We start from the raw sequence: 23,668 nt of genomic DNA, 5'->3' as shown, positions 1-23,668 counted from the left end.
ACTTCTAGTCTAGATTTCTCTTGCTTCCCTTCTTGTTCTATCCATCCCCTACCCCAAACTGTTCTAATTCCATGTCATACCATTTTCCCACTCTTGCTTACATTGAAGGAAATCAAGAAGAGAAGGAAGCAAAATCAAGGAGGAAAGCCAGTTTCGTTAAGGGCTACATGGATGTTATAAGCCATCTGTCAATGAAATGGTCTTTGGCTCTCTGTTTAGATTCTCTCTTATCTTAACCCCATTTGATAAAAGGAAATTAAAATACTCACTGGCATAGCCCAAAGGTCTTTGATATGGAATGCAGAAATAGGGAAAGTATCTAGTCCTCCAGGTACAGTAGTCACTCAGGAAGTACTTCTGAGTTAACTGGGCCCAGAAGGTGGGATGGTTTGATGTCCCTGAACTAAGTAAACCCAGGGTGGGAAAGTGAAAAAGGGGCAGGGTTTATGTGTTTATATGAATATGCACAGTCCCTAGGAAATATCTATCCATTTATCAGACATTCATTGTACACTGTTTAAGAAGATTGGAGTGGATGGTGGGGGAAATGTCCAGAAATGACTAGGACACATACCCTAAACTCACAAAGTTTTATAGCATATATTAAAAGATCTTGATATATAATCTAAATTGCATGCAAATAAAATACTTCATAAATGACTTTTTATGAAAAGTAGAGATGGAGAATTAGGGGCATGATTTTTAGATAATCATTTATTTGACAATTATTTATTATATATATTCTGGGTGCAAAACATTATGCAACTATTGGGGTTGGTGCAGAATTTAAATAGGACACAGTTTTCCTTCCCCAAGCTTATATCATAATAATATATATGAATAAATGACGTGAATAAATGGACAAATGAATAAACAAAATGCTTCAGAGGGAGGAAAAAAGGAATTTGGGAGGTCAATTATACATATAAATACCTAAGTTCTTTTTTGGCACCAACTATTAGCCAACCTCCTTACTATAGAGTTCCTAGGGCAACCATCTCTTTTGTTTTAGTAGGGACAACTTTGGGAGTCATATACAGTTATCATCTCCTAAATCAATCATTAATGGTCATTGGAGGGCTCAATTCAGAAGTTTTGCTATCTAAAATGCCAATATATAAATAGTGTGAGATGAGTGGGACTTTATATCACACCGTATGAAAATCACTTGAAGTCCCTTGGCAACATAGAAACATTAGCACCCAGTTAGCTAGAATAACTAGTTAAAATAGGAAGCTGCCACAATGGAAAAGTAGGAGAGTGCTTTCTCCATTCCAATATGGCTCTGTGGCTTTCCTATCCCTTGCTCATGCTCCAGAGGTCTCAGCCTCCCCAGGACAGAGCAGTGTCTTTTCACATGTGACCACTCCCTTACACCTCCAAATGAGCATGTATTGATGCCATTTGATGTCCAGTATTTGCCTTCACTGAAAAATTGTAGTTCTGTTAGCTTGTGCTTTCTTTTAACTTTAGGTCAGAGTTAATATGCTTTGTCTTAAAGTTAAGTGAATTCCAGAATCTTCAAAAACAGTATTTTTTTTAACCCTTTAGTAGTTTATGCTTAATGAACTTAAAGGGAGATATACTGAAAAAATCAGGGGGCTAGAAGTCGGGAGACTTGAGGATTTCTCCAGACTCTATCTTTAATTAGCTGTGTGGCCTTGGGCAAGTCACAAAATTTCTATGAGCCTTATTACACCCCTGAAAGCAAAGAAAACCAATCGAACTTTAATGTATTATGGTAACTTATTTTGTACCTCACATCCCGGATTCTGCCTCTATTTTTTATGCTTTAATTGACTTTAAATTGGACAGCTTAAAGGACAAGCTGTAATACATAAAATATGTTGTTTCTTTTCTGGGTTAATTGCTTGCATCATCCAGGAGTTAACCTCAGTCAAGTTAACTGAAACTTTTTTACCTAAATGTTTATTATCTTCGGTGTATAGGATATTAAACACACAGACAGACTCAAAAATGCTTTGCATGCTGGGAACCATTATGTATCTTGAAACATGTTAAGATATTTAAATACATGTCTATTATTTCAGATTAGTGACAGTGCCAAGCTCAGACATAAGCTAGGTGAAATTTGGGTTTCATTGTTGGGCTAAGTTAGTCTAAACTGATTAAAACCTTGTCTCACACTTCTGTTCTTATAGTTCATTTGGATTCCTATAACTTTACCAGAAATTCACTTCAAAATGTCTATAGTTATTTTGTACTCTTTCAGCAAGGGCACTCACAAGGAAAATCTTTCTTATATCTTCAATCAACTTCAGTTTATTTTGTTGAAAGTAGCATCACCATGGATCATAGATTTGGAGTTAGAAGGAACCCTAGAAGCCCAATCCCCTTATTTTATAGATGAGGAAACTAAGGTCAAGGGAGATTAAGTGATTTGCCTAAGGTTACATAGGTAGTAAGTGTCAGAGCCCAGATCCCCTGACTGCAATTCCAGTGTTCTTTCCCCTATGCCATGATGGCTTAAAACTGCATATTCGAAGTCATGAACTTGGCCCTTTAGGAATTTATTTTAGAACTTTTACATGTCTTTAAAAGGGAAAGACCACTAAAAGAAAAGTAGAATTGTAATTATGTATATGTGGGGGGGGGGGGGGGGATCTGGGGGAGCATAAATCATGTCCAGTATAAAATATGCCCTAGTCAACTTATTAAGTCCAGACATCAGCACCATGAATGGAGACTAGGTTCAAGTATGGAGAGAGGAGGGTTTAAGGGCCAAACTATTGTGAGTAGGAACTCACCTGAGATGTGGCCTCCAGGAAGAGAAAGAGGCATATATGATAGCTTCCAATTTTAACTAATTCTTCTTGATTCTAGTCCCTATTTACTAGCTGGCTGAACCCCCATTTGTACACCTGTGATTCACAATACTATAGAAGAAATTTTTTAGAAAGATAAAGAAATCTCTTTTCAAAAGATCTATATAAAGTCTCATTTAGAGTCCTAAATCTGCAGATCTTTCCTTCCAAGCAGTTGTGGCTGGGTCTTCTTCCTCTTGTACTTTCAAAGGCACTCCCAACAGATGGTGATATCTTTCAGAAATATAGTTTGGCTTATAGCAATGCCAAATAATCTTCTCTTTGTAAGGAATTGTAACAAGTCCTTGTTATCAATTCTCAGTTCAGATATGGTGATTATCAATTTTGATGTCCTTTTTCCCTCTTACTCCTGCTGTTCCCCACCTGAAAGAGCCCTTCTGCCTTAATCAAAATGCAATAATTTTCCAATTCCTTCCTTATCTCTCTTAAGTTCAGAAGTAGTGTTCTAAGTCATCTTGTTGGAGTTTATCATCCCTCTAGACTATTTATATCACTACACCTAAAGTCGAGATGGTTGGGGGCAAAGTCATTTATTCTTTCTTTCATTCAATTGGCATTGATCGAGTGTCTTCTTTGTGTCAGGTATTGGGCCAGGTGCCAAAGAGACCAAGACAAATCTAAATCTAAGAGCCTTGAAGAATCTTGCAAAGTTATTTGGTGGAGGGGAGGAGGGAGGGGCACTCCCAAATAAGGACATTATAATGAAGGCCTTAGGTAGGAGCTGAGGCTTGTGAATTTTAAAGGCCTCACATAGCAGAAAAAAATACTAGATTTGGGATCAGAAGGCCAACATGCAAACCCCAGACCTGCCACTTCTTATATCTATGTACATCCCTTATTTCTTTTTGCCTCAGTTTATTTCTCTCTCTCATATGATTTAGAATTATAAGAGTCAGAGAAGAGTAAAGAGAACATTTTAGGCAAAGCAAACAGCCTGTACTAAGGCAAAGAAATAGGAGGTAGATTGCAAGGTAGGAGGAACATCCAACAGTCCAGTTCTGGACAATATAATAGATTATAAGCCTAGAAAGGAAAGCTAGAGCCAAATTGTGAAAAGCTTAAATAGCAGAAGAATTAATATTGCAGAGGCAATTAGGAGCCTCTGATCAGAATATTCCATCCAATGCTGAGCTAAGGATGAATCAGAGAAGAGAAGGGCTTGAGTCTGGGAGAAAAATCTGGAGGTTATTGCAGTCATCAGAGAGAGAATTGATCTGGGCCTTATGGCCCCATAAGACAAGAGAAGGAGATGCAAAAAGAAGATAAGAAATGTTAAGGCCACAGAATGAATCAGACTTGGCATCTAAATGGGTCTGACTGGGGAAGGGGGGAAGTGGAGGACAATAAAGGGAAAGGAAAAAGTCAAGGTTGAAAACCTGGGTGACTAGAAGGATAACCAAACCTCCAACAGAAAGAGGAGATTTAGAAAGTGAGTGGATTTTAGGGGAGGGTAAGATATATATAAATGAGTTCTATTTTGGAAATGTGTTCCCTCAGGGGACATTATTCATGTTGAGGGGAGGAGGGGGAATGGTCCTAATATCTTTATCTGCTGCAAGTGATTGTGATGAAGGCATTTCAAATCACTATCCAACTGTTAAATATTCAACTTAAATGGCTGTCTTCTTGGGTGATGTTATTATAAAGATGCATAATTAATAGATGTCACTAACAATATTCAAAAGCTGTCAATTTGTTAAATTGTGCTTCTTTGGGAGGGCTAAGTCTTGTCTGGCTGACAGAGCTTATTCTTGTCCTATAATAGGAGGAAGAACATTTTTTTTTAATAGAGTAATGCTTAATGTAAATAATATTAGTACAGCCTCCTCATAGAAATGGATTCTTTTTGATACTATCATTTAATTTATCAGTCTGGGCTTTTTTGCTCTTTTAGCAAATAAAATCCTATCCCAAAGATGTTAAGGGCAGTTGGGGGCAATGCAAAAAGCATAGATCTCTACTGGACACCCACTTGCTATAGTCCCATGATTGGGTTTCAACTTTGTCTAGTGGGAACATCTAGAGAAAACTTCCAACCCACATCATGGAGATAGGTTGGTGTAGTAGATAGAACAATGGGTCTGGAGTCAGGAAGATGTGGAATTAAGTCCTGCCTTAGACACTTACTAGATGTGTCGCCTATGGCAGGCCACTCAGTCATTCAGTCTTAGTTTCCTCATTGGTAAATTGGCCATAATAATAACACATAACACCCAATTTATGTAACTGTAGTGAGGAACAAATGAGATAAAAGAAGGAAAGTACACTGCAAACCTTAAGGTGTTGTCTGTATAAAAAGCCATTATTACTCTGAAAAAGTTCTCTCCTTCCTCCTCTTTTCTTTCTCCCTATTTTCTTAATCTCTGTTTCTCTTTTCTCTTTCTACTCATGGGCCCCCTCTCAATGGTATCTACTAGGTTGCAAGAATATTTGCATTAAACTTTTCTCATTGGGGGAAACTGATTACTCCATACTCTGTGCCTTAGCAAGGTTCAGATCCTTATTTTCTGACTTTTAGCTTTGAGAAAGAATACACACATGGTTCCATATTCTTTTCAGAGAGAGATCCCTGATGGGAAAATCTCTAAGGAAGAAAATAGCATGTAAGGGAACTATTGGCACCTGGATTATATAGCTTCTTCCAAGAGTCTTTCTCTTCCATCAGGGACCTCTCCCTGAAGAGAATCTGAAATCCATGTCTTTATTTTCTCTCTTTAAGCAGGAAGCCAGAAGACAAAGCTCTCTCTTCTCCCAAACTAAAGCAGACTAAGATAGTCAAGTAATCAGTCTCCACCAATGAGGAGAATCATATGCAAGTGACCTTGAGGTCCTGGTTTATAAGACAGTGTGGCTTCAGTATTGATCAACTCTTTAGTAATGATCTTGGGCTAGTAATTTAGCATCAGTTTCCTAATCTTTAAGAAGGGAATCATAATACTTACAACGACTCCCTTTCAGAATTTTGTGGAAAAGACTATTTGTAAGCTCTAATAAATGTTAATTTTTCATAAAGTGTGAATTATATTCAAAGAATCACAGACATAGAGGTAGAAGGAAACTTAGAAGCCATTTAAACCAACCTCCTCATTTTATAACTGAGGAAACAGATCCAAGAAGTAGCTTGCTTTCTCAAAGTCTTACAGGTGTGCCTACTTACAGGTAAGTAGCTAAAAAAGGGATTTCAATTGAGTAATATTTGCAATTTTGGCAGCTAAGTGCTCCAGGGGATAGAGTATTGGCCCTGGATTAAGGAAAACTCATCTTCCTGAATTCAAATCTGGCCTGGGACACTTACTAACCATGTGGCCTGGATCAGTTACTTAACTCTGCCTCAGTTTTCTCATCTGTAAAATGAGCTGGAGAAGGAAATGGCAAACGACTCCAGCATCTTTGCCAAGAAAACCCCACAAGGGATCAAAAAAGAATTAGGCATGATTGGGGGCAGCTTGATAGCTCAGTGGATTGAGAGCCAGGCCTAGAGATGGGAGGTCCTAGGTTCAAATCTGGCCTCAGACACTTCCCAGCTGTGTGACCCTGGGCAAGTCACTTGACCCCCATTGTCTAACCCTTACCACTCTTCTGCCTTGGAGCCAATACACAGTATTGATTCTAATGCAGAAGGTAAGGGTTTAAAAAAAAAAAAGAATTAGACATGATTGAACAACAACAATATTTGCTAAGTCTATTCATAGCATTTGCAAATATATATCCTTTTTAGTCAAATATTCAATGCTTTTTCTGTAAAAACAATTTTAAATGCTATGGGACCCCTTAGAATCTCAAAAGATCACAGTATGGCCAAATTCCGTTCAATTTCAACAAAGTTTCTAGTTTGTACATGAGGGAGACAATAACTTTTTTTACAGTATAGTGAGCTTGCCTTTGTGGAGTTCCATGATTTATAAAGTAATAATATATTAAGTTGAAGAATCAGGTGGTTTTCTTCTCTCCTCCCTCTGCCTTGCATTCTGATTCAAAAATAAAACCTGAAGTCATTAAAAAAAAAATTCTACCAAAGAGAATTAGACAGATTTGTAGACTGGTTCTCACATTTGTTTCACTAATATCATCCTTTGGGCAAATGATTTATTGATATTAGAGAACTGAGTTTTCCTTATAACTTTAATATGTTGTTTTTCTTGTGTTCGCTAGAGTCATTGTAATGAAATACTAACAGCTCCGTCCAAGGTTGCTGCTGCGGGACAGCAGCATTGTGTATTATGAGGAACATGGTTTGGAAATCAGAGGACAGGAATTTTATACTTAAACTTTCCAAGTCATCATTTCCTTATGAAGAAAACAAAATTTATACTATCTTTGTCACAGAATTACCACTCTCTATAAATATTAAGGTCCTAGATGAACCCGCATAATTATGATTCTCTGATAGATTCTTAGAATATTCTTACAAAGTTCTTGCATTGCATGGTATATTACTGAGGTTTATTTCTTTCCTAAATGTCTTTGGTTTCATCCTGCTAGGCATACAATGGCCATCATCAAGCCTTGGAAGTACTTCTGCAATCCCTTGTAGACCTGGATATCAGGGATGAGAAAGGTCGAACAGCTCTAGACCTCGCTGCCTTTAAAGGACATGCAGAATGTGTTGAAGCGCTTATCAATCAAGGAGCATCCATCTTTGTGAAAGACAACGTAACCAAAAGAACCCCACTTCATGCCTCAGGTAGGTGCTATTTTTTATCAGAATGGGAGGGGCCAGGATGAGAGAAGTTGTTTCATTAGGAGACAGGTTGGTTACCCTGGTTATTTGGTTATTGTCCACTCTCCTTATTCCCAGAGAATCAGTTCTCTTCCTGTGTTTGCTCAGATCTTTTCTATATCTGGTGATTTTTTTTTTTTGCTTTCAGTTAACAGTCATAGAAAGAAGAACAGTAAGGGAGGTGCCTACAATTCATAGTATGGGATAATAAGAATACTCACTAGAATTCATTTGAGTATTTTAAGGTTTTCAGAGAACTATGCAAATATTATTTTATCCTCACAACAACTCTGGGAATGGGTATAATTATTGCATTTTTATGATGGGGAAACTGAGGCAGATGGAGGTATCTGAATAGGGATTTGAATCCAGACCATCCATACTTCATGTTCAGTACCTACTACTCAGGGGTGATATGTCAGACCCTAGAATGTTTGGATACCAAGTGCTTAGTGGATTATGAAGTGAATCTGAGAAAAATATGAGAGGGGTGTCAGCAAGAAAATAAGTGACAATAGCTAGCAATTACATAGCACTTACTATGTACTAGGTACAGTGCTAAGCACTTTAGAGACAAGGGATTTAATTGAAGTTCACTCCCTGACAGAGTTCCAATCTCCATGTGGGAATCCTAGTCACTGGTACTCTTCTCCATACCAAATCTGGTCATTATAATCATTATTAGAAAGGAAACTTTAAAATTCTATTTCCTCAAGATAATCAGTAAAAACACCTTGTGCTCTTAAAAAAAACCCTCTCAAGTTCTATATATGAAAATATAAAATATTTTTAAAATTAATTTTATATGAAATAATCATTAAACCAATCAGTGGCTATTTAATTGTTTAAAGTACCTTTTATTCTGATTTTTTAAACCATTCAATGCAAGAGAGACTATAAAACTACATAATTATCTGTGCTGAATAATTAATAACCTCTCACCTTTTCTAGGTCTTAGTTTTCCTTTTCCAGCTCTAACTCAATGATCCCTTGATATTGTTTTGTTATTTTTAAAAATGCAGTTGCTAATTAGAATTCTAGAAACATGGAGTAGGATAAAAGAAAATGTGAAAGATCCTTTAACTTAAAATGTAGGTTTCCTGGGCTGATAGAATCTGACATATCTGCCTTTGATCTTAGCTGTGGGTATGCTGACTCAGAAAATTAATTAAGAATCATGATGTCACATCAAAGACCATAGAATATAAGAGCTTAGTGGCATTATCTCATCCACATTATTTCACAATAAGGAAACCAAGGTCAAGGGATGCTGAGTGACTTGCTCAGTCACACAGTTGCTAAGTTGGAGAGACAGGATTTAAATTCATAGACTGACTCAAATCCAACACATTTTCCACTTTACCAATTGATGGCAGAATTACCACAACAACCCCAGCCTCCCCATTGTCTTTCTTTCTTTTTTTTTTAACCCTTACCTTCTGTCTTAGAATACAGACTAAGTATCAGTTCTAAGGCAGAAGAATGATAAGAGCTAGGCAATTGGGATTTAATGACTTGCCCAGGGACACACAGCTGGAAAGTATTAGAAGACAAATTTGAACCCAGGTCCTCACAACTCCAGGCCTGGCTCTCTATCCACTGTGCTACCTAGCTGCCCCCCCTTCCTCAGTTCCCTTTCAATGCATTCCTTCTGTAACACCATATTTAATTCTAGTGCCAGAAAAAATACATTTCAGTAAGAGATCATCATTCAAATGAAGGAAGTTGCTCAAAGGTTTTTCTGAATTTTGCAACTTAAAAAATGCGATTTCCCTGCTTTTTCCCTAACTGTTAGGCCTTAAGGAATTCTTTTAGTATTTGATTACAGAGCTTTCCAGATGGAATACAGAGGCTGTCTGAAATGTTGGGATGGAAAAACACCAGCCCTTCTTTAATCTCCTTTGTTTATTGGATAAATTCTTATAGTGGGGAGGGAGGGTTGAAGTGTGAACTCTTAAGTACTTAGTACCATTAGGGTCAAAAAGACATCCAGATCTTGCCTGACATCAGCTGGGTGGCAGTAGAGGAATTTACTCCTTTGCTTAAGTCCTCTGAGCCTTATTTCTTCATATGGAAGCTGAGGATTCTGACCATAGGATTGTTGTGAGCATTAAACAAGATGACATATATGAGGTATTTTCCAAATTTCAACATGCAATATAAGTATTAGTTGTTATTACTGTTATTTCCCTTTTCCCTTCTCAGACATTTCCTAAGCCTTCTTAGCATTTTTTTAAAAGTTAAGATTTGTTTGTCTTCTCCTATTTCACATTGCTTATTCTTAAGTCAGGTTTTGTTACAAAGCAAGTCAAAACAATTAGCCATACAAATGGGCTGTTTTAAACATGGAAAATATCCTTTTTGAACAGGTAAACATCCAGAAGGATGCTGCCCAACTTGTTTATACTGTTATCCGGCAGAGACCTCTAGCGGCCATGGGGATTCAATACACTGGGGCTTCCTTGGGTCCGCCATCATTAGCTGGACCATTCTGTTCCCTACCAGAATGTCTCCATAGACTCAGAATTACAGCCTGGGATCTGCTTCGAACTGCTCTCTCAGCATCTCTTAAAATTCCTTTGACATGGCAGTTTGATGTTGCTGACTCCAGGGCTCCAGGATGGAAAGTGAGAGGCTTTGATAGGTGTTTTCAGGACCCAAGGTTTGGGTACAGACAAAGGTCAGTCATGGACAGAGAGGCTGGTCTCCTCAAGTAGCCTGAAATAAAGGTGTTTTTTGTTGCACAGTGGAAGAGAAATTAGGATTTTCTTTTTTTAAAGACAAGTGCAAAAGGGTCTTCTGTAGGAAGGTCAAAACAGCAATAAGTAGACCTTTTGGTGCTTCCTGAAGGTCTTTTATGAACTCAGCTCAAACAGCCCTTTTCAGCTTTGTGCAGAGAATAAAGACCTCACAATGAGAGTCTATTTCACTCATTGCTACATTGAATGAGATTGACAGAATTATAGATTTTTAAAAATTCCCCTCACTCTTTTTATACAACAGTCTTAGACCTATTATGATTACAAATGCTGGAAAGAATATCAAATTAATGTGGGAGTAGGAGCCCGTCAAAATATGCTATTCCTCTGTTTCTGTGAAACTATCACTGTGAGCTGCTTTAGCTGACAGCCTGTACTAATAGTTTTCTCTTCGGCTTCATTAAGCCCTGTGGATCTTGAGATATAATTGAATCTTTCATCAGAGGTGCCTGGTTTAATGCTACTTTAGGAGTTCAAAATATCTATGATTTCATCATTATGGGTTATATCTACCTGACCCCCCTCTTCCACAATGTAAGTTGTCATCTCTCAGCCTTAGAAAATAGATATTTTAAGTTGCTGTAGCTATAAATAAATAAATGATCCGTCACCAGGTAGACAGCCTCAGTTTGGGGGTAGGTGGAAAGAGGGAAGTGTCATGAGGAAGGTAGTACTTTAGCTATACCTGGGCAGTACACCAGATCATGAGAAACCCCTCCAGAGCTACTGACATCTAGTACCTTTGCTGATGAGTGCATCATAAATTGCAGTGATAGGATTTTGAATTCCCTTTTAAAAAGGTGTGTTTTGCTTTTGTTAAGTTAATTTGAGCAGTATTGATGAATGAATTGATGATAGTGTTTTTGTCACTAAAGAATATGATAGCATGAAATGAGCATTGGTACAGTTGACATGATAAAATGGGCTATAAAATCCAGTTCCCAGAGTAAGCTTACCAACTGGCTGTTGGTATAGCTCTTTCCTTCCTTCTTTAGCTACATCTTTGCCTCCTTTTAAAAAAAAATTAATATACTGTGCATTTGTGTGTGTGTGTGTGTGTGTGTGTGCACACGTGCATAAATATTTTTTAAGGAGAGGAAAGAAGATAGTAAAGGTGTTTAGGCTCTTTAAAGGCTTTTTCCTTCCTTTCAGTCACAGGAGAAGGCAAGAAATCTTTTAGAAAGCTAAAAGTATGTTGTGGGGGGGGACATAGAATCAGCCTCAAAGCCAGGAAGTTCTGGGTGGAAGTTCTGCTTCTGATATATACTGACTTTTGTTATTGTTGTTGTTGTTGTTAAGTCATAAGCTGTCCATGAGATCTTCTTGGCAAGAATATTGGAGTAGCTTGCTAATTTCCTTCTCCAGTGGGTCATTTTGTCAGGAAATCAGAGGTTAACTGATATGCCAAGGGTCACACAGCTAGAAAGCATCTGAGTTAGGATTTGAACTCAGGTCTTCCTCAGGTTCACTGCTTAAATCACTGAGCCATAGATGCCTCTAACTGACTCTAGCCCTCAGAAAAGCATTTAACTTCTCAGTCCCCTAGAAGATTCTTTAAGTTACAGAGAAGGCACCAGTTTCCTTTGGTCAAGGGAATTTCCTCATCTACGAATTCCCTATGCCAATGAAATCACCAGGCTAGTCCTTATTCCTATTCTTGTATTTCAAAGTCATCAGCAATAGGAAAATAGGAAAAGATACCCCACTCTCTTAGTGGTTCATCTGATAATCTCTGCCCCTCCTTGTCATATCATAACCTTTCCAAAGGTAACATATATGTCTTAACAGTGTGTACCCACACAAGCACACACATGCTATTAACCTGTTCCTGGCTTCTCTGGTAGGTACAGCTCTTGGATATACCATGTCTTGTTCTATTGTCTGTACACCACCAAGGCAAGAACAAGAAGCAAGAACATCCAGTATATAGTCACTTGAGGAGCAATGGAAGAATGGCTAGCAGGATCTGGGTCTGAGAAGAATAAAGCATAAAGAATAAAGTCAGCGGAAATATACCTTGTGTAACATGACCTGGGTCCACTCAAGGAAAGAACTCATGCTTGAGGGCTTCCACTTACTGAAAGGCACAAAGGATACAAAGAGCTTGTGGGAAATATAGCAACAATATATATATAAAAGTATATATATATAGTAACATCTTTTTAAACCCATTTTAAAGTTCATGAAATGCTTTACATCTTATTGTATTTAATTGTCAAAACCCTATTATTAACTCATTTCATAAATAAGAAACTGAGACTTAGGGAGCTTAAGTGATTTCCCCATGGACACACAGTAAGCTTGTATATATGGGTCAGGAACCTGGACATTTCCAAGTGGCACTATGCTGAGAGGGCTCTGAGATGTGTGTACTAACCCCAAACACATCCCTCTACCCAAGGCATTCCTTGTAGAGATGTCCTGCTCCTTCATCATGGTACATTTGAAGGAGACCAGGCTCAAGTTTTGCATCCACTTGTAGGCAACACGCATCATGTTTTGGGGCTTTGCAGTGGAAGTCTAACAGGAGCTTTATTTAATCCAGTTTGGGCCCTTTCACTACATTTCCAGTGCTTTCAGAACTTGTCCTACAACTATTCATTGTGTATTGCCTGAGTCCTTCGTTAAGTACAATGTTTTGTTTTTATTTTAAACCCTTACCTTCTGTCTTAGAATCAATACCCTGTATTGGTTCCAAGACAGAAGAGTGGTAAGGGCTAGACAATGGGGGTCAAGTGACTTGCCCAGGGTCACACAGCTGGGTAGTGTCTGAGGCCAGATTTTAACCTAGGACCTCCCATCTCTAGGCCTGACTCTCAAACCACTGAGCAATCCAGCTGCCCCCAAGTATAATGTTTTGATGGTTTTGACATTTAGCCATTTCCTTTTTTGCATGAATGACATAAATAGAAGTGATAAAATAAAAGAAATGATTATCAAAGACTAATACTATTAAATTGCAATCCAGCTGGATGTGAAGCAATCCCTGAGTTCAGTTGCCTCATATTCTAAATACCATTTGCTCTTGTATTCTCCAAATGCTAAATTTCTTTGAGGATGCTGTGTTATAGTTTCTATCACTGAGACTTTTAAAAAAATCAAAGTGAAATTGAGGTCTCCTGTGTAAAGCCTTGTACTTTTGAATGATGTTTATTAAAATGTTGCTGAAAAGGACTCATTAAATTAAATTTAAATTGCAAGTGAAGAAAAAAAAAAGCTTAAGTGACTTCCCCATGAGCACACGATAAGCTTGTATTTGAACTCAGTCAGTAAGCATTTCTTAAATTCCTTCTGTCTAACAAGAACTGTGCTAGGCACTGGAGAGCAAAGAGAATAGCTCCACTCTCAAGGAGCTCACAATCTAAAGAGAGGCAACATGCAGATAACTATGTACCAACAAGATATATAAAGGATAAACTAGAAACTATCAATGTAGGAAAGGCACTAGAATTAAGAAGGATTGGAGAAGACTAGCTTAAGAAGGCAGGATTTTACCTCAAACTTGAAGGAAACCCTTGAAGCCAAGGGTCTGAACTGAAGAGGCTAAATTTAGCATTTGAGGCATAAGGGACAAAAGGCATAAAGAAAAATGGTTCAGTATAGTATGTGCTAAGAGGCAGTCTTGGTCAGATGACTTAAGAGAACACACCAATCAGGAGTTGTTGAGAAATAGTTTAGTTGGAAGTGTCAAAATTTCACGGCAGAAGAAATATACTGTTGTGGAGGAGCATCATTGTGCAATCACAAAGCCCTGGATTTGGAGTCAGGAAGACCCAGATTCAAATTTGATTCAGATACTTAGTAGCTATGTGACTTTGTATAAATCAGTGAACCTTCTGTCTGTGAACCTTCTGGGCTGCTATCTTTGTATCTCCAGTGTCTAGCACAGTCCTTGGCAGATAGAAGGAGTCATCAAGGGTAATAAAAACGCCTACCTCCCAGAATGGTTGTGAGGATCAAATAGATTAAGTTTTCAAAGCTCTATACAGAGAAACTGATTTATTATCTTTATTAGTAATTAGTAATGTCATTATTCATATCATTACTAGTAATTAGTAATAAGTTATTAGTATCATTATTAGTCATTTATAATAATGTTTGTCTCCTAAAAGAATATTCTTTTTTTCCAGTCATTAATGGTCATACACTGTGTTTACGGCTATTACTAGAAATCGCAGACAACCCAGAAATAGTTGATGTGACAGATGCCAAAGGACAGTAAGTGACACATTCTCTGCTCTATGGTTTGTGACATATTGGTAATAACTGCCATTATTGTTGGTTGCTAAAGAGAGTCCTTCCTAGAAGGAAGAGTAATGTATCCTAGGTTTGGGGTAAGGAGTACACATATATGTAGAAGAAGGATATAGCAAAGAGCTTAGGAATAAAAGCTGCCTCCTTGCTGCTTCCTTCTCCATCTTGGTTTTCTTTTCCTTCTCCTCAGGCTTTTATCATCTAGTTTTTAGAATCATTCAACAAAAGTCTAACAAGACTATTATACTTAGCATTTGTAAGATGCTTTTAATTTTTCAAAATGCCTTCCATCTACTACTCTAGTTATTTCTTTTTCCTCATCACAATATTCTTATGGGAAAAGAGAGATAGTTTTATGATTTTTGGAGATGAGAAAACTGTACCACCAAGAGTGTGAGTGACATAATTAGTTAGTGTTGGAGGAAATATTGCAATTCTAGTCTCAAATACTTGATCTGGCGCTAAATTAATTGCTCTCTCTCTACTAGGTTACTCTGCCTTCAAGTATCAATCAAAACTCTCCCAAAGTAATTTCAAACAAATAGTTATCATTTTTCTAAAGCTGACTTAGGGGAAAAATGTAAAAACTTTTCTATTTTGTCCTCTCAAGTGTATTCATTTGTCGATAATTATTTGACTTTTCATGAGCTCTGAAACATCTTTGAATGTGGTACAATATATATCAGTGATGCCATGCCATGCAATTAATTAATAAATCCTTAATAAATGTGAACTGGTTCTGAAGATGATGGAAACAAACAAATGCCTTTTGGCATAGATCTTACTTATTTCACACCCAGGCTAATACAACATCCCCTTGCTGACTTCTCCCTCTCACTCCTTGCTTAATGTTCTTCCTGCTCAGAGATAAGCAGATTGTGTCTTTATAGTTTTAGCATGTTTCAAACATAGAAAATATTAAGAAGGGGGCAAAATCAATATCTCCCCCCTGAGAAATTATTAATGGTTTTGATATGGTTATTAATATCTTAATTTTTTTCTCTCTTCTAGGACCCCGCTGATGCTAGCTGTTGCCTATGGACATATTGATGCTGTTTCTTTGTTACTTGAAAAAGAAGCAAATGTAGATGCCGTTGACCTCATGGGATGCACAGCTTTACACAGAGGGGTGACTGAATTTTTCTTGAGTTTTGCACAAACATTTTGACTATTTTTTAAATGAATGTTTAATATAGACATTTTTAAATGTTATATTTAACCTAATAGTCAAAGAAAAAAAGGAAATTTGTTCTTCCAGAGATGACAGTAATGACAATTACAGTTAAATTCATTCAACAAGCATTTATTAAGTGATTAATGTTTACCAAGGTATTATGACTATGCCAGTGACAGAGAGATACAAAAGATTGTCTTTCTTTAGAGGGGAAATAAGAGAGGTATGTGAGATTTCTATTTGGTAAACTAGAATGTATTGTAATAATCCTGACTATTAAACTATTAAGCTCTGTCATGGCTTTTACAAACATCATGTCTATTCAAGGACCTAGCACAGTGATATTTATTTACTCAACTTCTTCCTTCCTTCCTTCCTTCCTCCCTCCCTTACTCCCTTCCTTTCTTTCTCCCTTCCTTCCTTCCTTCCTTCCTTCCTTCCTTCCTTCCTTCCTTCCTTCCTTCCTTCCTTCCTTCCTTCCTTCCTTCCTTCCTTCCTTCCTTCCTTCTTTCTGTCTTTCTTTCTTTCTGTCTTTCATTCTTTCTTTCTTTCTTTCTTTCTTTCTTTCTTTCTTTCTTTCTTTCTTTCTTTCTTTCTTTCTTTCTTTCTTCCTTCCTTCCTTCCTTCCTTCCTTCCCTCCTTCCCTCCTTCCTTCCTTCCTTCTTTCTTTCTTTCTTTCTTTCTTTCTTTCTTTCTTTCTTTCTTTCTTTCTTTCTTTCTTTCTTTCTTTCTTTCTTTCTTTCTTTCTTTCTTTCTTCCTTCCTTCCTTCCTTCCTTCCTTCCTTCCTTCCTTCCTTCCTTCCTTCCTTCCTTCCTTCCTTCCTTCCTTCTTTCCTTCCTTCCTTCCTTCCTTCCTTCCTTCCTTCCTTCCTTCCTTCCTTCCTTCCTTCCTTCCTTCCTTCCTTCCTTCCTTCCTTCCTTTCTTTTCTCTCCCTCCCTCCCTCCCTCCCTCTCTCTCTTTTCCTCTCTTTCCCTCCCTCCCTCCACCAAAATCGTAGGGAAGAAATAGTCTGTAGCTTCAAAATCATGCAGTTGCTTCAATAAGATAGAGGTGGAAGGGACCTTAGAGGTCATGTAATTCAATCTCCGTATTTTACAAATGAGAAAACTGAGGCTTTTAAGAGGTGAGGTGATTTACTCAAGATCCACAAGTAGTAGGTAGTCCAGCTAGGATTAAAACACAGGTTCTCTAACTTCAAATCCGGCCCTGTACACCCTGATAGGGGTAAAAAGAAGAAGAATAAGTATTTTGGGGCAAGGGATAGCCCCGATTGAATGTTCAAGTATTAGGGGTTTTTTGTGCTTACACTATGATCCTTTCCCATTACAAATCATACTTTTGTTTTGCCCATTCTTCTTCTCAGAGTTATTGTAGGGAATCCTTTACTTGAGGACTGGATAAGAAGATCAGAATGTGCTCATCCTAGGAGCCCAATTACCCTTCCTCAAGGGCACTAAGTACAAGGACTTCTTGGAATTTCTGCCTCGTGTTCTCATCACCATCTTAGCCATCTGAGTGTCCTATCATTTTTGAAACCTGTTTTCTTATATTTAATTTTTACACATTAGATCATGACTGGGCATGAGGAATGTGTACAAATGCTTTTGGAACAGGAAGTCTCCATTCTGTGTAGAGATTTCCGAGGAAGGACACCCCTTCACTTCGCAGCAGCCCGTGGTCATGCCACATGGCTAAGTGAGTTATTGCAGATGGCACTTTCAGAGGAAGATTGCTGTTTTAAAGATAACCAAGGTTATACTCCATTGCACTGGGCTTGTTATAATGGTAAGTTGTTCTTCCCTGTCTGGAGGGCACAGGGCTGTTGATGGTCTCAGGAGTGTTGCATGTCGGGACCATTACAATCTTAAAATAAGTTGCAAAAACTATTCTAGTAACATAAACTAGACTGTAAAACTATGCATTATGAATTCTGACTTAAGTAAGGTCCTCCAGGTCAGCCATGTTGAAAAGGAGGCAATTAGGACTAACAATGAGAGGAGAGTGAGGAGTTTATCCTGCTACTACTGTCTTGAGTCTAGCTGGGTGCAATCCTAGGTATTGAAGCTACTTATTTTTAGCTCCATCACTTCTTCACTACTTAAGTGGCCCTTGATTTCAATGGTTTGCTTCCTCCCTCTCAGACGGCAAGACCTCCATGCCTTGGTAGATAGTCTTTAAGAGTTCTTATAGCCAAAATCATTCATTAACTTGTGGCCAACCTTCTGAGAATTATCTCTTTCTAACTTAATAGTCTCAGATAGTTACTAGCTGTGTGATTCTGGGCAAGTCACTTAACTCTCGGTCTTAGTTTCCTGATCTATAAAATAAAAATCATAGTGGTACCAACATCACAGGGATCAAATGAAATAATATTTGAAAAGTTCTTTGCAAACCTTAAAGCACATTATACATGTTATTTCTTCTTCTTCACCATTCATCATTCTTGAAGACAGACTATTGAGTGTGTATCTGAAGCTTTTCCAGTTTGTAGGTCCTTTCTTAACCCACATCCATACCATATCATAAAAAGACATCAAAGAGGACTTTAGTGGAGATTCATTACTTCTTATGCTTGGAAAAATATAATTTTAATATTTTATTCCTTTTATATGTCTTCTCTTAAATACAGAGAAATTTTAGTTTTTAATTGATTCTTAAAATTGTGTCAGAAATGCTATAAGATCCAAACAATATCAGTCTGAATCATAATTAGAATTTATACTGCCATTAACTTTATGCTGATATTGGACCTGCACTGATCTGTATGTATTTGATTATCCTGTTTTTCCTTTTACTCTAATCATAAACCAGTCTTATTCCATACAAGTTGACCTATGTAACCAGAAAATCCACTTAGAATCCAGAAGCCAGTGTAGTTCTGCTATGGTATAGATGATGCATTTTGGCTACACTAGAGTGAGTGAATTATCTGTAGCAGACAAGGACCCAGGCAAATTTTTTTGAGGAGGTTTAGAATAGTTATCTCAAGTTCTAGCTGATAAGTTATGGTGAGAACAAGCATGTTTGAGAGCATAGAAACCAGTCTATATTTTGAAGACAAAAAATACAATCATAGAATTTCAGATTTAGAAGACATGTCACACTTATCTAAATATAATCTTCTTAAATTATGAGTCACCCTAATAATATCCTTAAAAAATGGTCATCAAATTTTTGCTCAAACATTTCCAGCAACCTATTACTTCTAAAAACCACCCATTTGTTTTGTTGTTGTTGTTGTTTTAATTTGGAGAAGTGAGGTGTAATAGAGCACTGAAACTGAAGTTAGGAAGACCCAAATTCTATATCTGCCTGTCCCTGGGCAAGTCTCTTAGCTTCCATCTGCCTTTATTTTCTTATTCATAAAATGAGATGATAATAGTATCTACCTTCCAAGATTATTGTGAAAATAAAATTAGATATTTCTAAAGTGCTTTGCAAACCTTAGAATGTTGTATACATTTTAACTATATTGTTCCTACCTCATTATTAGAAAATTCCTCCTTATATTGAAATAAAATTTGCTTCTGTCTCATTTATTTTTTACTCTGAATTAAAATACTCAAAAAAAGAATTTATACACTCACAGTGGAACACAAAAAGTAGCTTCTATGTAAAATGATGAACTTTTTCCATACATTTTTTTCAAAACTACCCAGCTTGTGTCTCCTTTCCTCTAACATTCCCCAATTGTCTAAGAGGCAATATAAAGCACTCTCTTAAATTCTATTTCTTTTCTTTTCCCTACTTTTAATCCTCCCTCTTTAGCAAGGTAATTTATTTTGCTTGCAGCTATTCATTGCTAGGTTTTATCTTTCCTCTAAACCAGACCTTGGCAAATTATGGCCCAAGGGCCAAATTCTCTGATAAGCTAAGAATGGTTTTTACATTTTTTAATGAAATAAGACTTATGTATAATGTAAAAATCATACCTAGTCCCTAGATCAGGCAAAAACAGATCAGTGGGCTTATGAGCCATAGTTTGCTGAACCCTGAAAACCTCTCTTTCTCCTTTCTCCATTTCTTTCCCAGTTGAGTTTGACATATTTCTGCACCATCTGTATGTATGTGAGCTGGGGATATGTTTAGCCCTCTTATTCCTATTTCAAATGAGAATGTTTCATTTGATGACCATTCCCTCCACTCCTTCCAAATAATTGTATATCCTCTTTATCATGCACCCTTGTTGAGAGAAATAGCAAGTTCAACCTCTTTCTTCCTAATGATGACATTTTCATATTCTTTCTTTTATCCTCCTTTCTCTTTTCCATCTTAAAATCATCCTTAGAACAAAACCATTTGTAACCATATGTAACTTCCTCAATACCTTTTGAAGGCATTAAACGTCATGGGAAACTTGTTTTTTCTTACCCCTTTTGAGTATTAGCACTACATTATCATACAGCTCCATGCAATTACACAAATGCATTTACTTTCCACATTTCTCTGGATTTGTTTGTATTTCAGAGTTCCAATTCAGTTCTAATCAGTTACTTTTTTCTCTTCTGGTTTTTAGTAGAAGCTACAAGATCTTGTGTGGTCCCAACTGCAATTCCTTGACCCTTTGGAACTGCCTCTTTCTGGATACCTTTACTATCATTTCTTTGATGTAGAAACCATAGATTTTAGCTGTAACTTTCCTGAAATTTTGGAATTCCTTTCAAGAGAGGATCAGCAGATTCTTTATCTTTTCTTTCTTCTTTGGTACTCATACATCTAAGAAGCTTTTATTTATGATATTTTAAAATGTAATTTCCCATTCCATCCTATTTCCTCCAGCAGATTGCTCCCTTTATCACCCCACTCTTTCATTAATATTCAGTCTCTCCTTGTCTATTGACTATTTTCCTACTATCTACAAACATGTCCATATCTCCCTCCATCCTCAGAAAATCTTTACTTGATCTGTCTAAATTTGTCTTATATTTCTCCTCTCTTTCATGGCTAAACTCCTTGAGAAGACTGACTACCATCATTGTCTCTACTTCCTTTCCTCCTACTCACTTCTTAACTCTACAGTCTGGCTTCCAATCCCATCATTTAACTGAAAAAACTCTTCAGCATTATCAATAATCTCTCAGTTGTCAAATCTAATGGCCTTTTCTTTCTTTCTTTTTTTTTTAAACCCTTATCTTTTGTCTTAGCCTCAATACTGTATTTTGGTTCTCAGGCAGAAGGATGATATGGGCCTTGCCCAGAAACACACAGTTAGAAAGTATCTGAGGCCGGATTTGAACACAAGACCTCCTGTCTTTAAGCTTGACTGTCTCCACTAAACTACCTAGTTATCTAGGGTTCTCTTCTTAATTCTCACCCTTCTTGACCTTTCCTTTTTTTAAATTAATTATTTAGTCAATTTAGAACATTATTCCTTGATTATAAGAATCATATCATTTCCCTCCATCCCCTCCCCTCACCCTTCCTGCAGCCGACATGCAATTTCACTGGGTATTACATATGTCCTTGATCAGAACCTATTTCCATGTTGTTGGTGTTTGCATTAGGATGTTCAATTGGAGTCTACATCCCCAGCCATACCTCCCCACCCATGTATTCAATCAGTTGTTTTTCTTCTGTGTTTCCACGCCCACAGTTTTTCCTCTGGATGTGGATTCCTCCAAGTTGGTCAGGATCACTGCATTGCCATTAATGGAGAAGTTCATTACATTTGATTGTACCACAGTGTATCAGTCTCTGTGTACAATGTTCTCCTGGTTCTGCTCCTTTCTCTCTGCATCAATTCCTTGAGATCATTCCAGTTCCCATGGAATTCCTTCACTTTATTATTCCTTTGAGCACAGTAGTATTCCATCACCAACATATATACCACAATTTGTTCAGCCATTCCCCAACTGAAGGGCAACCCCTAATTTTCCAATTTTTTGCCACCACAAAGAGCGCAGCTAGGAATATTCTTGTACAAGTCTTTTTCCTTATTATCTCTTTGGGGTACAAACCCAGCAGTGCTATGGCTGGATCAAAGGGTAGACAGTCTTTTAGCGCCCTTTGGGAATAGTTCCAAATTGCCCTCCAGAATGGTTGGATCAATTCACAACTCCACCAGCAATGCATTAATGTCCCAACTTTGCCACATCCCCTCCAACATTCATTACTTTCCATTGCTGTAATGATAGCCAGTGTGCTAGGTGTGAGGTGATACCTCAGAGTTGTTTTGATTTGCATTTCTCTGATTATAAGAGATTTAGCACACTTTTTCATGTGCTTATTAATAGTTTTGATTTCTTTAACTGAAAATTGCCTATTCGTGTCCCTTGCCCATTTATCAATTGGAGAATGGCTTGATTTTTTGTACAATTGGGTTAGTTCTTTATAAATTTGAATAATTAGACCTTTGTCAGAGGTTTTTGTTATGAAGATTGTTTCCCAATTTGTTGCTTCCTTCTAATTTTGGTTGCATTCATTTTGTTTGTACAAAAACTTTTTAATTTGATGTAATCAAAATTATTGATTTTACATTTTGTGATTTTTTTTCTAGCTCTTGCTTGGTTTTAAAATCTTTTCTTTCCCAAAGATCTGATATGCATACTATTCTGTGTTCACCTAATTTGCTTATAGTTTCCTTCTTTATATTCAAGTCATTCACCCATTCTGAGTTTATCTTGGTGTAGGGTGTGAGATGTTGATCCAAACCTAATTTCTCCCATACTGTCTTCCAATTTTCCCAGCAGTTTTTATCAAATAGTAGGTTTTGGTCCCAAAAGCTGGGATCTTTGGGCTTGTCATAGACTGTCTTGCTGATGTTACTTACCCCAAGTCTATTCCACTGGTCATCTTTTCTGTCTCTTAGCCAGTACCAAATTGTTTTGAAGACCACTGCTTTATTAACATAGTTTGAGATCTGGGACTGCAAGATCTCCTTCCTTTGCATTTTTTTTTTCATGATTTCCCTGGATATCCTTGATCTTTTGTTCTTCCAGATGAAGTTTGTTATTTTTTTTTTCCTAATTCAGTAAAAAAATTTTTTTGTAGTTCAATGGGTATAGCACCAAATAAGTAAATTAATTTGGGTAGGATGGTCATTTTTATTATGTTAGCTTGTTTTCTACCCATGAGCAGGCAATGTTTTTCTAATTGTTTAGATCTAGTTTTAATTGTGTGGAGAGTATTTTTTAGTTGTGTTCATATAGTTCCTCTGTTTGTCTCAGCAGATAGCTTCCTAAGTATTTTATATTGTCTAGGGTGATTTTAAATGCAATTTCTCTTTCTAATTCTTGCTACTGAGATTAGTTGGAGATATATAGAACCTTCTTGACTTTTCTGCAGCCTCTGAGAGTCATTTTTTTTTTAAACCCTTACCTTCAGTCTTGGAGTCAATACTGTGTATTGGCTCCAAGGCAGAAGAGTGGTAAGGGCTAGGCAATGGGGGTCAAGTGACTTGCCCAGGGTCACACAGGTAGGAAGTGGCTAAGGCCGGATTTGAACCTAGGACCTCCCATCTCTAGACCTGGTTCTCAATCCACTGAGCTACCCAGCTGCCCCCTAAGAGTCATCTTCTTGATACTCTTTTCTCTAGGTTTTTGTGCTACTGCTCTCTCCCATCTCATCTACCATGTGTCTTCAATCTTTCTACTTCACCACTCTGCCTCCCTGTAGTTATACTTTTATTTCTGTTTTCATTTCTTTTTTTTTTTGTTGTTGGAAAGTTTTATTTAATTAGTTAATTTAGAATATTTATCCATGGTTACAAGAATCATATTCTTTCCCTCCCATCCTCCCATCCCCCTCCCATAGCCAACACACAGTTCCATGTAGTTATACTTTTAAAGTGCTTTAACATCAATATAACCAAGAGATTTAGTTTGGCTGGTAAAATAACCAAAAAACATGTTTTTTTCTCTCTTAGGATGTAAGCTTGTTGAGGGTAGAGAGTGGTTTTTGTATTTTTTAATTCCT

At 37.2% G+C, this 23,668-nt stretch overlaps 1 protein-coding gene across 18 annotated transcripts in view; it reads left to right on the top strand.

Annotated features, from left to right (window-relative positions):
- Positions 1–23,668, top strand: part of ANKRD44 (ankyrin repeat domain 44) — a 384,212-nt gene that overhangs the window by 340,336 nt on the left and 20,208 nt on the right. For all 18 annotated transcript variants that reach the window (XM_007494559.3, XM_056794152.1, XM_056794155.1 and 15 more), the window contains 4 exons: positions 7,329–7,530; positions 14,456–14,543; positions 15,591–15,708; positions 17,323–17,539. In XM_007494559.3, the coding sequence (XP_007494621.1) occupies positions 7,329–7,530; positions 14,456–14,543; positions 15,591–15,708; positions 17,323–17,539 (625 nt within the window). The remainder of the gene's footprint in view (positions 1–7,328; positions 7,531–14,455; positions 14,544–15,590; positions 15,709–17,322; positions 17,540–23,668) is intronic.

Source organism: Monodelphis domestica, chromosome 4 (genome assembly GCF_027887165.1).
Source record: "Monodelphis domestica isolate mMonDom1 chromosome 4, mMonDom1.pri, whole genome shotgun sequence".
Taxonomy (NCBI): domain Eukaryota; kingdom Metazoa; phylum Chordata; class Mammalia; order Didelphimorphia; family Didelphidae; genus Monodelphis; species Monodelphis domestica.
This window is presented reverse-complemented; position numbering and strand designations above follow the sequence as displayed.